The sequence below is a fragment of the Equus asinus genome, chromosome 22 (assembly GCF_041296235.1).
Source record: "Equus asinus isolate D_3611 breed Donkey chromosome 22, EquAss-T2T_v2, whole genome shotgun sequence".
Taxonomy (NCBI): Eukaryota; Metazoa; Chordata; class Mammalia; order Perissodactyla; family Equidae; genus Equus; species Equus asinus.
Window position 1 is genome coordinate 16,391,173 of NC_091811.1, and position 14,558 is coordinate 16,405,730.

General features: G+C 38.0%; 1 protein-coding gene across 4 annotated transcripts in view; it reads right to left on the reverse strand.

Moving 5' to 3' along the window:
* Positions 1–14,558, reverse strand: part of FERRY3 (FERRY endosomal RAB5 effector complex subunit 3) — a 43,062-nt gene that overhangs the window by 4,881 nt on the left and 23,623 nt on the right. For all 4 annotated transcript variants that reach the window (XM_014841749.3, XM_044755563.2, XM_014841748.3 and 1 more), the window contains 2 exons: positions 12,412–12,486; positions 8,522–8,724 (listed from right to left, as the gene is read on the reverse strand). In XM_014841749.3, coding sequence (XP_014697235.1) covers positions 8,522–8,724; positions 12,412–12,486 — 278 coding nt within the window. The remainder of the gene's footprint in view (positions 1–8,521; positions 8,725–12,411; positions 12,487–14,558) is intronic.

Here is a 14,558-nt window from a genome sequence, read left to right on the forward strand (position 1 = left end):
GATCATAGGGAATACATTTAAAAAAATTTCAGTTAATATACATATTTTCATTTCTGAGAAGTCTAAGGTGACTAATACAAAAGAATTAAGCATAAAATACATCACATTAGAAAAAATTTTATGGGGATATACTGGAATGGAATTATGAGTTCAAAGAGAAAAAGGAAAGGTGTAAAATTTGACTCTTAAAAGTTCATGCATTTTCAAAATGGACGATGGTGGATGCGGTCACAGCACTGAAACTCCACAGGACATATCTAAGACTGACGCAACAATTCTTAGTGTAAAAGGCAACATTTTCAATTTTACTGAAAATTACCTTTTTCACAACTATTTAAACCTACGTGAAAACTTTAAAACATGTGAGGGGTAGTTATAGAAAATTATTTGGGGGCACACATGAGCAAAAACTTATGAGCACTGATGCAGTCCACTTCAGGATGAGAGCCAAAGGGAAAACAAGGCAGGACGCTGCTCTCACTGTTTTCTGCAATCTCAGTATTTCTACTTCCACTATTAAGACTCAGCAGGTTGACAGATGCTGCCAAATCTGCATGACTTACAATGCAATCCAAATGCATTTTGAATGAGGTTAAACAAGAACAGAGTTGCCACAGAACTTTGTATTTTGCTATCTTCTCTTCTTTTCTCTTAGTTTTTCCTTTCCAAGACTAGGCATCTCGATCCTGTCCTCACTGGTGTCCCCGAGGTCCTCTGGCCGAGTTCTTTCGTCCTTCGATTCTTCCTCTCGCTCCAGCGTGCTTTTGCCCTCTTCCTATCCACCATGCGCAGGTCGGCCGCTCTCATCTCCTATTCTAAAGGGAACCTTCCCTTGACCCTGTCACTTACGTCCATTATTCCTTCACCACGAAACTTAAAATGGTGCTATCCACTTACTGCCTCTGCCTCCTTCCCAACTACTCATTCGTTCACCCTTGGCCATTAGGCTTCCACCCCTACCAGCTGACGGAAAAAATGCTTTATTTGAGATCATCAATGATCATTAATTACTAAACATTTTCTCAGTCGTAACTCACATTAGTGGCCACTCCCCTTTCTTCATGAAACTTCCCTGCCCCCTGCCTGCCCCCTCTGGGGGTTGATGCGTCATCGAATTATCCTAGTTCTTCACACATCTCTGATGGTCTTTGTGACCTCATGCCTAGTTATTGCTATGCCTTCCAATCTAGCTTCCTGGATTACAGTATTTCCCCTCCAAAGCACTGATTTGACTAATTTAAGTGCATTTCTGATCATAGTATACTCCTGCTTAATATTTATAATTACTTCTTATTGTCTCATGAATATCTAAGCCTTTCTTTTATTATTTAAGGCTATTTACATTAGGTTTAAAACTACCTCAGCTTCTATGACTTTTAAATTAAAAAAACCGAAGCTTTCATTCAAGCATAAATGTCCACCTTTGCCTGAACATGATGTGCAATGCCACCGGTCACCCACCTCCTCCCATTTGTCCTCAAACCATTTCTTCTGCCTAGAATGCCTTCCCCATTATTTCTATCTATTGAAATCCGATCTCCATTCTTCACTGTCCAGCTTAATTGCCACCTCCTTCATAAAGCAACTCCTATTTCCCCAGCTAAGAATGGTGTCTCTATCCTTTGAACTTCCAAAGTATGTGGTTTTTCTTCTATCTCAACAATCACATTTCACTGTGTATTTTGCGGGGGAGGGGGATGTGAGAGGAACAGGGGATTTCTGTTTTCTTTTCTTTATTAAGTTATGTCCTCTCTGAAGGCACGAACCACTATTTATTCGCCCTCATTACTTTTACAATGCCTTCTGTAATGCTGAGTAGACAGATTCTCACAATTATAGGTCGAATGAATTATCTTTTATCTATAGAAATTTAAAAAGAAAGTGACTTTCTCTGTAACCAGAAACAGGCTTTAAGAGGAAACTACTTTTTGTGTCCAAGACACTTTGTTTTAAGGTTGATAAATAAAAGAGGTCTACTTGCTGAGAGGGCTAAAAAGTAGAGTCCTCTTTCCCAAGGTTCTGGAAGCTTAAAAAAATGCCTGGTAGAATTTTCTGAAGTTAAACTTTGTGTTGTAACACTTCCCAGCTTCAAAGTTCAGAAAAGGAAGAGTATTTCCTTGTAACTTCGAAGACTGTTCTAAGACAGCCACTGTGCCTTCTGGGACACACACATGCAGGGCGTGACAAGTTTGTCTTCTGGCTTGTTTTGCCCTAGTTAAAAAAGCCAATGCAGAGAGAGAGCAAGGTGACTAAGGAATATCTACCTACAGCTAAGAGAAAATGCTGATAGCTCTGAAAACTACAATAATAATGTCTTATGTTTACAAGGAACTTCAAAGCAAGCTTTATAAATTAAAAAAAGACACTGAAAAGGGGCCAGCAAATCGTGCAAGGTCATGTGACAGTCTGAGACTTGTATTTTCACTTTCTTAACAGTGTCTTTTGATGAGCGAAAGTTTTAAATTTTAATGAAGTACAATTTATTAAATTTTTCTTTTATGGCTTATTTTTTTGTGTCCTAACAAATCTTTGCTTAACCTGATGTCATCAAGTTTTATTTTATGTTTTCCTCTAGAAGTTTTATAGTATTAGCTCTTTTAGTTTAATTTTTATGTATGATGTGAGGTAAAGGTTATTTCTTTCTACATGAATATCCAATTCTTCCAAAACCACTAGTTGAAAACACTACCCTTTCTCCCATTGACTTGCCTTGGCATCTCTGCTGGAAATCAAATGATCATACATGTATGGACTTATTTCTGGATTCTCTATTCTGTTCCTTTGATCCGTAGTCTATTCTTCCGCCAATATCACCTTGGAGCTTTAGAGTCAGTCTTGAAGTCAGTTGGCGTGAGTTCTCCAACTTTGTTCTTTTTCAAATTTGTTCTTTTTCAAAATTGTTTTGGCTGTTTTAGATTCTGTGCCTTTCATATAAATTTTAGAATTAGCTTGTCATTATCTTCAAAATTGCCTTATAGGGATTTTGATTGGGATTAAATCTATAGACCAACTTGAGGAGAACTGATATCTTAATGGTATTGAGTCTCCTAACCTATGAACACAATATATCGCTCCATTTATTTAAGTTTTAAAAAATTTCTTTCAGCAATTAAAAACTCAGTTTCACAGTTGCTAGGTCATTTTTCATAGCATCTTTTTACTTGAAGACATTTTCAGCTTGTTTTCAAGTTCTTGAGGCACAGTAACCAACTATTTTATGGTCTGTCTCATAACTCCAGTGCCTTTGTGTATCTGGTTTTACCTTTGGTTGTTTTTGCTGGTTCTCATTCTTGATATTTTGTTTCCTTAAGGGCCTATTTACCTTTCACTTCTGTTTAACATTTTACTGAAGAATCATATGTAGGAATAAATACTAAACCATAAATGAGTATTTGCATCACCTTAGAATATTAACCTAAAACATAACATTTTTCAAAATACCATGAAAATAATCAGAATTAAGAAATTATTACTATTTATACTATTATAGCAAAGCACTCATTTTTATATAAAAAAGCATTATCTAACAGTAACTTGCCTTATACTCTATAATTTACTGACTTCTATGACTAGCCTTTGAATTATTTCAGGCAAAGGTTAAGCCTAAGCACCACCATTCACATGAGGACAATTGAGGTGAATTGTAAGCATAGAGCTTCTGAAGAGGGAGCCTTGAACACCAACCTATAGAATATGTATTATCCCAATGTATTAAAATCAGGATAATATGGTAATGATGAAAGACTGAAGCACAAGTTGGAGCAGGGACGGTTCCAATGGTTGACCAAAAGTAGACAGGGAAAAAAAATCACCAAGTTCTTTCATTGCTCCACTTCTCCAAAGATCATCAGCTTTTATCCATGCTTTCTTGCTTTGTGTGTATATGTGGTTAACAGTGTGCTCTAGAGCAAATATCTATGAGACAAGATAGGAACTTACACTCTTCAGAATGGTGTGAATTAATGACAAAGTTTCACGAGTCCTATAAAGAGTACACCAAAATACAAATTCACAGCAGGATCCCAGGATATCTCTGAAGCGACAGACAACTTAATTTTCAGACGATATAAACCCTCGCATTCTATCTACTTTAGCCTGATGCTACTTAGCAGCATGTGCATCTGAAAGGAAGTGCCAGACAGGTGCATGCACACGCATATACACATTCAAGTTGTTTTCAAACCTCCTATTTGTCGACACAGAGACTCTGTCCCAAGCACCTCTGTCATTTTTCCTCTGATTAAAACCAGCACCTAAAAAGAATGGCTTTGAGTTCTTGGAAAAGCTAAACTGTAAGCTTAGCAGTCAATAAGGTCTTGAGAAGACATAACTTATTGGATGTCATCATGGGATGTGACCTTCAGTCCCACATAGAGCCCTCTTCTGGAAAGAAATCTTAGTATATATTATACAGTACATGGAGTGTACAACATAGTAAGTCAGGTAGGAGTACAGAAAGTTTTTGATTGTGAGTTCTAAGTAATGGCAAAGTGACTAAACCTTAGAGTCACACCTGTGAGAACACACTATGAAAGAGATCTATTGAAGAAGCTGAACAGATCATGTGAAACACTTCAGACTTTGGAAATGAGGCAGAAAATTGGATTCTATGGCTATACTTTAGAAGATAATGGAGCACTGCAGAGAGAATAAATTCTCAACCTGTGAAACTGAAATTAAAATGTCAATTCTGATTATAATTGCAGATAATACCTTCTATCTCAAGTAAACGGCCATCCTTTGACTACATAGTTTCAATCTTCTGATTAGGGTAAGGCTGAACTGCAGAAGTGATTAAGATTTAGTTGGTATATACTTTTAGGTCTTCATTGTACGTCACTGTACCTCTTGGAAGTTAGATACCAGAATTACTTTCTGAGTTTATATATCCACGGGAGAAACTGCAAGACTATTCTTTACTCTCAAGTACGTGCCTCTGAGGGACGTGAAAAACTGTATTAATCAGTTTCACAGCCATTATCAGAAGGTCAGAAATAGCCTTTCTTATTTTCCACATTCAAAAGCAATGGGTTAGGTACAACCACTTTGGGAAACTATTTGGCTGTATCGTGACATCTAACAATTCCATCTCTAAGTATATACCCAATAGAAACGGTAAAACATACGTACTAGAATGTTCATAGCAACATTAGTAATAACAATCAAAAAACCTGGAAACTACCCAAATGTCCATAAACAGTAGAATGGCTAAATGACTGTGGTCTGGTCACACGATGGAATAATATATAATGATGAGACTAGACAATCTGCAGCCACAAACAACAATATGGATAAGTTTCACAAACATAATATTGAGTGAAAGAAGACAGATACACGAGTATATATACTATATGATTCCACTTACAGAAACCACAAAAACAAGCCTAACTAATCGACGCTTTTCAAAGTGCAAACAGTGGTCACCCTTTCGGAGGGAGTGTGGTTTAAGCGACTGGAAGGGAGCAGGAGGGTGGCTTTTGGGCTGTTGGCAACGTTCTGTCTCATGATCTGGGTATTGGTTACATGAGTGTTCATGATGTGAAAATTTGAGCTAGATACGGTGTGTGTACTTTTCTATATGTGTATTACACTGTAATCAAAAATTTAAAACAAATAACATCATCGTCAACCACAACAATTATAATAAGTAAAACCTCTAAGTCCCAGATTATTCAACAACAGTAAAAATAAAAAGAAGGACTTGCAAGTTCATTCTGCATATATTAGGTCAGACTGACTAGTGTGACAATAACTTCAGATCACAAAGATCTATGGGGACAAAACTGATAATACCAGTATGTCTTTCTTCTTGCTGATAGATTATTTTTTCCTTTCTTTTTTTTTTAAACTGCAATGAATTTCTACACCTGTTTTTATCTGCCACAGGACATGGACTGTTTCAGACATTATCATCATTACCCTGCACAATGAAATGTGGTAACCGAACGTCTAGCAATTCTGTTTGTTAGAGGAAGAAAACAACAGCTGAAAATGCTTTGGGATCCTTGACGAAGCGAAACCAAGTATTACCTCTATATCCTGGAGAGTGTTGTCTGAGTTCGTAGAATAAACTTCTTGACCTGAACGGACGTTTAAATACAACAAATGGGAGGATCACAGCTCAATATACTTTTGTGAATTACAATGGACACTTTGGAAACAAACTTAATGTTCTGCAGCTGGCTGTCCCGATTTAAAACATGGAACTTTGGTGACATTGTGGGAGAGGGAGTGCTGGTAGGATCAGATGTCTGGAAGTAAATCCGAACTTAGTGACTTTTGGAAACACTGTTTTTGAGGTTGTTTCCCACCTACATATAACCATTTTTATCAACTGGTTAACCAGGAGTCCAGCTGCAGGAATGTCTGGATGTTTCCTTGTGGCTGGAATTCATCACAAACTTTCTTTGCTACTCCCCATAGATTCTTTTATAGATGGACTAGTCAGTGATGACAACTTAACAATGGTTAAAAATTCCTGATGGAATGAAAACATAAAGCTACAGTGGAAAAGAAAAATATGTTTGTCAATCTCTCCTGACACCATATCAGATACAACTGAGGCTACAGAAGCGCATGGATGAGGAATTAGAAAGTCGGATGCAGGTGTCACAGGATGGCGCCAGAATTCTCTTAATCAAAATGACGTGTCTGGTGAAAATACAAATGGGTTGTAAGGGGGAAATAACTGAAAAGCATCTCGTCTTACATGGACTTGGTTTTTTGGCGTGATTATATAGGGTATTGCATTTAAACTCAGGCCTCTTAGAACGAGTGTGAAGCGGGGATTCAGTCAGTCTAAAAAGTAAAGCACTCAATCTTTCACACTGAACCTGACAACACAGCATCTACACACACATTTTACTTGGGTAAACAACTTCTAACAATCAATTCTCAAACCTCCTTCCTGACACTCACACTCTCTACTTGCCAGTTAGCCATTTCGCTTTTTAAAAAATGCCACCTCAAAACAAGCAGCACCATGTTGCTGACGTGTCCTTCAGCACCAGGCTGACCACCGGGTCTCCTAGAAGGACTCGCCTGATGCATTTGTTTTGAGGATCCTTTGTTCCTCTGCACTATCTGAAGACGAACTTTTAGTCGCATATTATTTCTATAGCTTATCCTCTCTAACCGGTTTTTATGTGGGTGAGGGAAGAAAGCAGGAAAGAAAGTAAATAGTCGGGGCCGGCTCCGTGGCTGGGTGGTTAAGTTCGCGCGCTCTGCTGCGGTGGCCCAGGGTTCGGATCCTGAGTGCGGACATGGCGCTGCTCGTCAGGCCAGGTTGAGGTGGCGTCCCACATCCCACAACTAAAAGGACCTGCAACTAAGATATACAGCTGTGTACAGGGGGGGTTTGGGGAGATAAAGCCGGAGGGGAAAAAAAAAAAAGATTGGCAATGGTTGTTAGCTCAGGTGCCAATCTTTAAAAAAAAAAAAAAAAAAGATCGGCAACAGTTGTTAGTTCAGGTGCCGACCTTATAAAAAAAAAAAAGAAAGTAAATAGTTATGAAAAGAATTTTTCTTTATTAAAAATGTCAAATAAAGAACAGCACATAATAAAATGAATGAGTGATTATGCCAAATTTTAACTGGAGAAGCCAATACTTGCATTATCCAAAGAGCAACCTGGAGAAAACGTTAAACTGACACTGGCTTCTTCCTGTCCTCCAGCAACCTCCTTCCACTACCTATTAATGCATACTCAGAGAAGGTAAATGAATTCTAATGTTAGCCTAAGCCAAATATAAATGTGGACGCAAATCTAACGCTACTTAAGACAAAAATGGAAGAGGAGGCGGAGGGAGAGACGGGGAGGAGTTAGGGGCACACGTCTTATCTAAAGATAAAGATAATTTTGATTTTCTAGTTTACCTATTATAGAATAATGCTGTAATTCTCTGAACATAAATGGTTAAGGATTATTTACTGTTTTGTATTATATGTCACTCAATTCTATTAACCAGACAGGAGATGAAAGGATCCACTAGTTAAAAAAAAAAAAAATAGGGCTGGCCCTGTGGCATAGTGGTTAAGATTGGTGTGTTCCACTTCAGCACCCTGGGTTTGTGAGTTCAGATCCTGAGCCAGACTTGCACCACTCATCAGCCATGCTGTGGCAGCAACCAACAAATAAAGTGCAGGAAGATTGGCACAGATGTTAGCTCAGGGCTAATCTTCCTCAAGCAAAAGAAAGAGGAAGACTGGCAATAGATGTTAGCTCAGGGCTAATCTTCCTCTTCTTGCTTGTGGAAGATTGTCCCTAAGCTAACACTTGTGCCAATCTTCCTCTAATTTCTATGCGGGATGCTGCAACAGCATGGCTTGACGAGTGGTGCACAGGTGCACCCTCAGGATTCGAACCTGTGAACCCTGGGTCACTGAAGTGGAGTACAAAAACTTAATCACTATGCCACCAGGCCAGCCTTGACAAAAGTGCTTTTAAAATGTAAAGTGGATTATTATACAATATTAGGGGTTAACATACTCATAAAATTATGGTATTTTTCTATCTGCTTACCTCTGACATATCATGTACCAGCAAGAGAGGAATGCTTATTGTGGTGATGTCATGGGTACAGCAAACCTTGAGTATATTTCGGAGTCCCATAATGGCAGGATCACGAGCAGTGATGTTTCCTGATTTCACATTGTCATCCACACACAGATGGAAAGCAACATGGATTTCTGAGAGATTAGAATGCCGTGTAATGTAAAATTCTCCTGTGAACAACAATACAATCATGATTTTCAAGTGCATAAATCAGATTCATCAACAGCTTTTATAAATAACTATAATGGGCAGTCAGTGTGTTGAACTCGTAGAGGTGTGTCAGGAACCTACAGGATCAGAAAGTAAATATGATTACTACTCCTTAATTCTTGGAAAGGTGATGAAAAACAGAGACAATAGCCAATTTCCCATGAGGTTCACAAATTAGTATGAAGTGACCACCAAGTAGTAAGTAAATCAAATGAACGCTCATCATCTCTATTTTGATATAAGTGCTCAAAATGTCCCGCTTAACTCAAACTTAACATATACAAACAGGTTACTTGATGACCTGCCTTCTCCACACCCTCAATCTGCTCTTCTCCATCTCAATTCACGGGTCACTCTCCATCCAGCTAGTTGTTTGGGAGAGAAACATGGAAGTTGCCCTTAACTACTTTCTTTCTCTCAGTGTCTCCTCCCCAATCCACAATCCAGTTCACCACCAACTATTTTCAGTAATATCTCCAAAAAATATCTCAAATGTGAGCACTCCATTTATAGTGCTATCACCCTGGTTCATTTCATCATCTCACTGAACTCTTTATCACAGCCTCTCAATTAATCGCTCTGCCCCCATTCTTGCCCCTCTACAAACCTATTCCACATTGTAGGCAAAATGATTCAAATATAAATCAGATTACATTACTCCTCTACTTAAAATCTTCCAGCAGGCTCATACTACATTCAAATAAATTCCAAACACTTGACTGAGGTCTGCAAGGCCCATGTGGCCTGGACACTACCTGTCTGTCTGACGTCCTCTTGTCTCACCCTCTGTGCCTATCTCACCCACAGGCTTTCGTTCAGTTCTTCAACATGCAGAGCTTAGTCCAAATTCAGGGTGCTGGGTGAAAGGCTGTCCCCCAAGGTCCTTGTGTGGCTGACTTTTCATCTATCACATCTCAGCTCAAAGGCCACCTCCTCAGAGAGGCCTGCCTGGACTGCCCCATCTGATACAGGGCTCCCTCACCTCTCGCTCATTCTCTTCCACATTGCTCTGTTTTGTTTCCTTCTCAGCACTGAAATTCTTTTCTTTATTTGCTTATGATATTATCTTAAAGAGACCATTGTTTACATTCCATGACTACAGGGATTTTGTCTATCTTGTTTAATGTCCGATCTCCAGCACACAGAACGGTACCCGGTACAGAGAAGGTACTCAATAAATATTTCTTGAACGAATGCATGCACAAATGATTTAGCCTGAATACAGGAGCATTGTCTATCACATCCTAAAATCGCACTTCCTACAGTCACTTCATTTTCCATGTAGCCACACTAGCCAAGAAAAATCTCATCAGCTTTTATATTCTACAGTTTCTGCCAATATAAATAAATAACACATAAAACATATGAAGAATCTGTTTTCACAAACACATGCGCGCCTTCCTGGGGATTTGGCTGTCCTTCGAGGAAAGCTCTGCGCTTACAAAGACTGCTCTTCTGTCACTCGTACCCGCTGCACGGCTCCTGCTCACCCTCGCTGCCGAGGCATCAGCTTTGGGTTTTGCTCACATTTACTCATAAGCATAGAGAATATTTAAAAGTACTTACTATACTTTAGCACAATGTTTAACCATCTCTAGTTACCAGGCACATATGTTGAAACCATGGCTGCCACTGACAGGCCCCTGGCAAAGGTCCTTTTTTTTTTTTTAACTTAAACAAGATAAAAGAATTAGATAAGCAGAAGGAGAAACTAAAGAAAGGACAGTGACAGAGATACCAAAATAAACTAGACAAGAAAAAAGCACAGAGAAAATTGTCTCTGGTAAAGAACAGTGGCAGGCAACAAAAGACATCCATTGCTTATCAGAACCCTGGCAGACTATATGAGACAGTACCCTTCTGGGCCCGAGGAAGTGGATTACCTCCTACACTCCCACTGATACTTCAGATGATGGAAGCCGTCGCATTAAACGTGGGCTGTGGTCCAGAAGAGACAGGATGACTTAGTGGACAAGTCAGGTGCTCCTAATCCCCAAACTGGCACTGTTTTGTTTGACCTTAGATGACTCAGCTTTTGGCCTCACTTTACCCATTAGTAAAATTGGGATCATGGAGGTGGCAGGAGTAATCAAAATAATATGATATAGTAGAAAAAGGGCTAAATTGGGTATTAAGAAGATGTAGTCTTTAGCACTTATCGGCTCAGAGATCTTGGGCAAATCAATTCAACTTACCGATCTTCTGTTACTTTGCATACGAAATGGGAAAAATAATGCCTGACGGCTTTCCTTAAAAAGTTGTTGTGAGAATTAGATGACATAAACTGTAAATACTTAATGATAAAGCAAACATACTGGTTAAAAAAACAGATAAAGCTGTTTTTCCTTACAACTTAAAAATTTTAAAGTATTTGTGATTTTGGATCTTTTTTATCTTATGTAAACTTCCTGGCTGTAAATTCAGATGCTACCAGCATATCTAACTGAACAGTTTAATGTTCCTTTTCTAATGCAGACTTATGACACATCCTCCTGATTTGGTGTAATAACGAGATACCACCATATAGGCTTTTTCCAAAAACGAGCAAGGAAGGAAATAAATATAGCAATAAAAAGTTAAGTTTAAAAAAATCAGACATCACCTCCAGAATAGATAATAAGATTGGCATATTTTAAGAAAGCCACAAAATATGGATGATGTAAATTATGGATCTATGAAGAGAAATACAATCAATCCTGTCTCAATGAAAGTATTTTTAGATGGAGAGGAGGACAGTTTCCTGTTCCACAAAGTGAGGAAACAGCATGTGGTGATGCCATCCTGCCTCTAACATTATCTACGAAGGTAGGCTATCTGAAGGTGGGAGGACATTCGGAAGCTCGTGACCACAAGCTGACTGACTGGCACTGACAAGAGGAATACCAGAAATGGGAATGCTATTTGCTTACGTGGAATGTGATCTATGTGTAGAAAATTTGGGGAAGGAAATGTGAGGAAACAATCTCAAAGGACAGCAGAAAAATATCAAGAGTATGGCTATTTATGAAACTGTAAAATTTACCATTCAGGTTCAAAGACTTCACATTTATAATGTAAACAAATAGGCCTTCTTTGCTATGCTCTGTCATTCAAACACTACTAAGGATCATTAGAACGAGTTCAATATGGAAGAGGATCAAGAGATTGGATTTCCAGTTGATAAACAACATATACAAGAATAATAAAGGAAACCAAAGAATTGGAAAGCAGGAAAATTTATGGGGAAATAGAAATAAGAAAGATTCCACGTCAGATGATCCAGGTTCTTTCTACAAGTTCATTTGTTTACATCTTTACATACTATTGTTCATATTTCAGAGTAAAAATTATTTCTTGGTTCATATCTTAAGAAACTAAGGAACAATGTATAAAAGAGGAGATTTGAAATAGCAAATAATGATAAAACTTATGCATCTATTTGAGCAATTTTTCTTGTCTGGATCTAGGAAAAAGTCAGTACTAGTGTAAGAAGAAAGATTTAAATTGTAGAACATCTGTGAAAGTGTATTATATAGATACAATGCTGTTTCAGATGATATGCTGACAAATGTTTCCTAATGTAGACCATAAGAACTTAGGTTTCAAATTTATGATTTCAGTGTATGTGATCGTAAGGAAATAGTGATTTAGAATAAAATAGTACTTACCAGGTAAAATATTTAAATAGTTTCTATCAGAATTTTTAGTCTTATCATCACTTCCTCCATTTCGGTTTCCAGAATCTATGCATAAGATAACAGAACATGAGAGAACATAACAACATATGAGAACACCTTACTACTACTACTCCCCAAATAATCACAACAGCAGCAAAAATTCACTACGGATCTCTAGGCGCCAGACATTCTGATACATGCTTCACACGGATGGTCTTACTTAATTCTTACAAAACCCCTATACCCAAAACCTTATGAGGTACGTCCTCTCACTATCTTCATTTTACATATGAAGAAACAGAGGCTTACAGAGGTTAATTAACTTAATCAAGGAGGCACAGGTAAGTGGTGGAACCAGGTCTTGAACCCACATACTCCGATTCCAAATCCAACAGCCTTAGGCACATTAGACTTGCCAATACCCTATTTTCCATGTGGGAGGTGCAGGGCACTAAGCTAACTGCACATAAAATAACTTCATTAGATAGCTGTAGTGTGGTCATCTTTATTTTTAGAATGTGAGTCACTGTTGTTGATATAACTTGTTCAGGACTACAAACAAATGGTTAGTAGCACTAGGAATCACTTGATATTCAGCCCATTCCTGAAATTTGTTACTTCTTATCTGATACTATATACAATTTATTTCAAACAGGTATGTGAGACAGTTTCAGATGGAATTTTTTTTTCACATATTCAATAATTTTTCTTTCTCTTTTCAGAAGGCATGATATTACTTAAAGGACAAATGTTCATAAAATAAGATACAGCACAACTGACCATACATTATTATGGCTGAACACAAATTATTTACATACATATTTTTTTTTGAGGAAGATCAGCCCTGAGCTAACTGCTGCCAACAATCCTCCTCTTTTTGCTGAGGAAGACTGGCCCTGAGCTAACATCTGTGCCCATCTTCCTCTACTTTATATGTGGGACGCCTACCACAGCATGACTTGCCCAGGAGTGCCATGTCTGCACCTGGGATCTGAACCGGCAAACCCCGGGCCGCCAAAGCGGAACATGCGCACTTAACCACTGCACCACCGGGCCAGCCCTACACCCATATATTTTTAATAGAAGATGCATCTGAATTTTATAAGAATTCTATCAGAACTCAAAAACGCAGAATGAATATTAGCATCCAAAGTTGCTATATTTAAGAGGCTGTATATTTATTCCAATTAAATACAAAACTACTTTGGAATGGCCTTCAGCATCAGAAAATCACCTGAAAATAGTAAGAAGATCAAATGAGCAAAGTGCAAATACCAAGGGAATATTATGGTTTCAAAAATGTTCTGAATAAAAGTAGCTTAATATTTTTACCTAGTCACTACTTTGATGAATTGATTTATTACTGTACCTTGTAAATACATATATTTTATAAATAAAGAGACAGAATGAGAGAAAGGCATGGAGAGAAGGCTGTGTGTTGCCAGAATCCATATTTAAAGTAATGGTCTGCTTCTCATAGAGTCATGTAATTGACAGGCTTGAATAAATGTCTGATCACAGCACAAAAAACAAAAAACAATAAATAAGGACTCTAATTCTGTTCACAGAGGGTATGAACAAACAGAATCTCTATTAATTAAACAAGAGAGGACAGGTCATAGTCTTTCCCCTTTCCGTGTTTCAATGGTAACATCTTGTCATACTAAGAAGAATGCTATTTTTCATTTTCAAAAAATGTATATAAAATGTGTACAAAAAACAAACCGTTTTTGCAGATAACAAATTGTCTTTCTATCTAAAGATGCTGACATAATAAACACAGTTAGGAAAACAATGGAATGTCTTAGAATAAAGAGGCTCTTGCGTATTCGGATGCAAACGTGTAGAACAAACGTGGGCGTGCAGAGACAAGGAAAAGAGGGAGAAAGCATTTTCACCAACTCTTCTCCAACGACATGGGGGTTCCTCTAAGAAAGCTGTATTTTATAAAACTACTTGTTTCACTGACTCACTTAAACCACAAAATAGTTGCTTGAACAAGAACAAAATAATACGATGATGTACAGACACTGCCTTAACTGTATGTGGTTTAGAAACTTCCTGTCATTTCCTGCACGCTTTCCACCTCTATGCACACTTAGACTGCCCCACCTTCTCCCATACTGTCATGAGCTCAA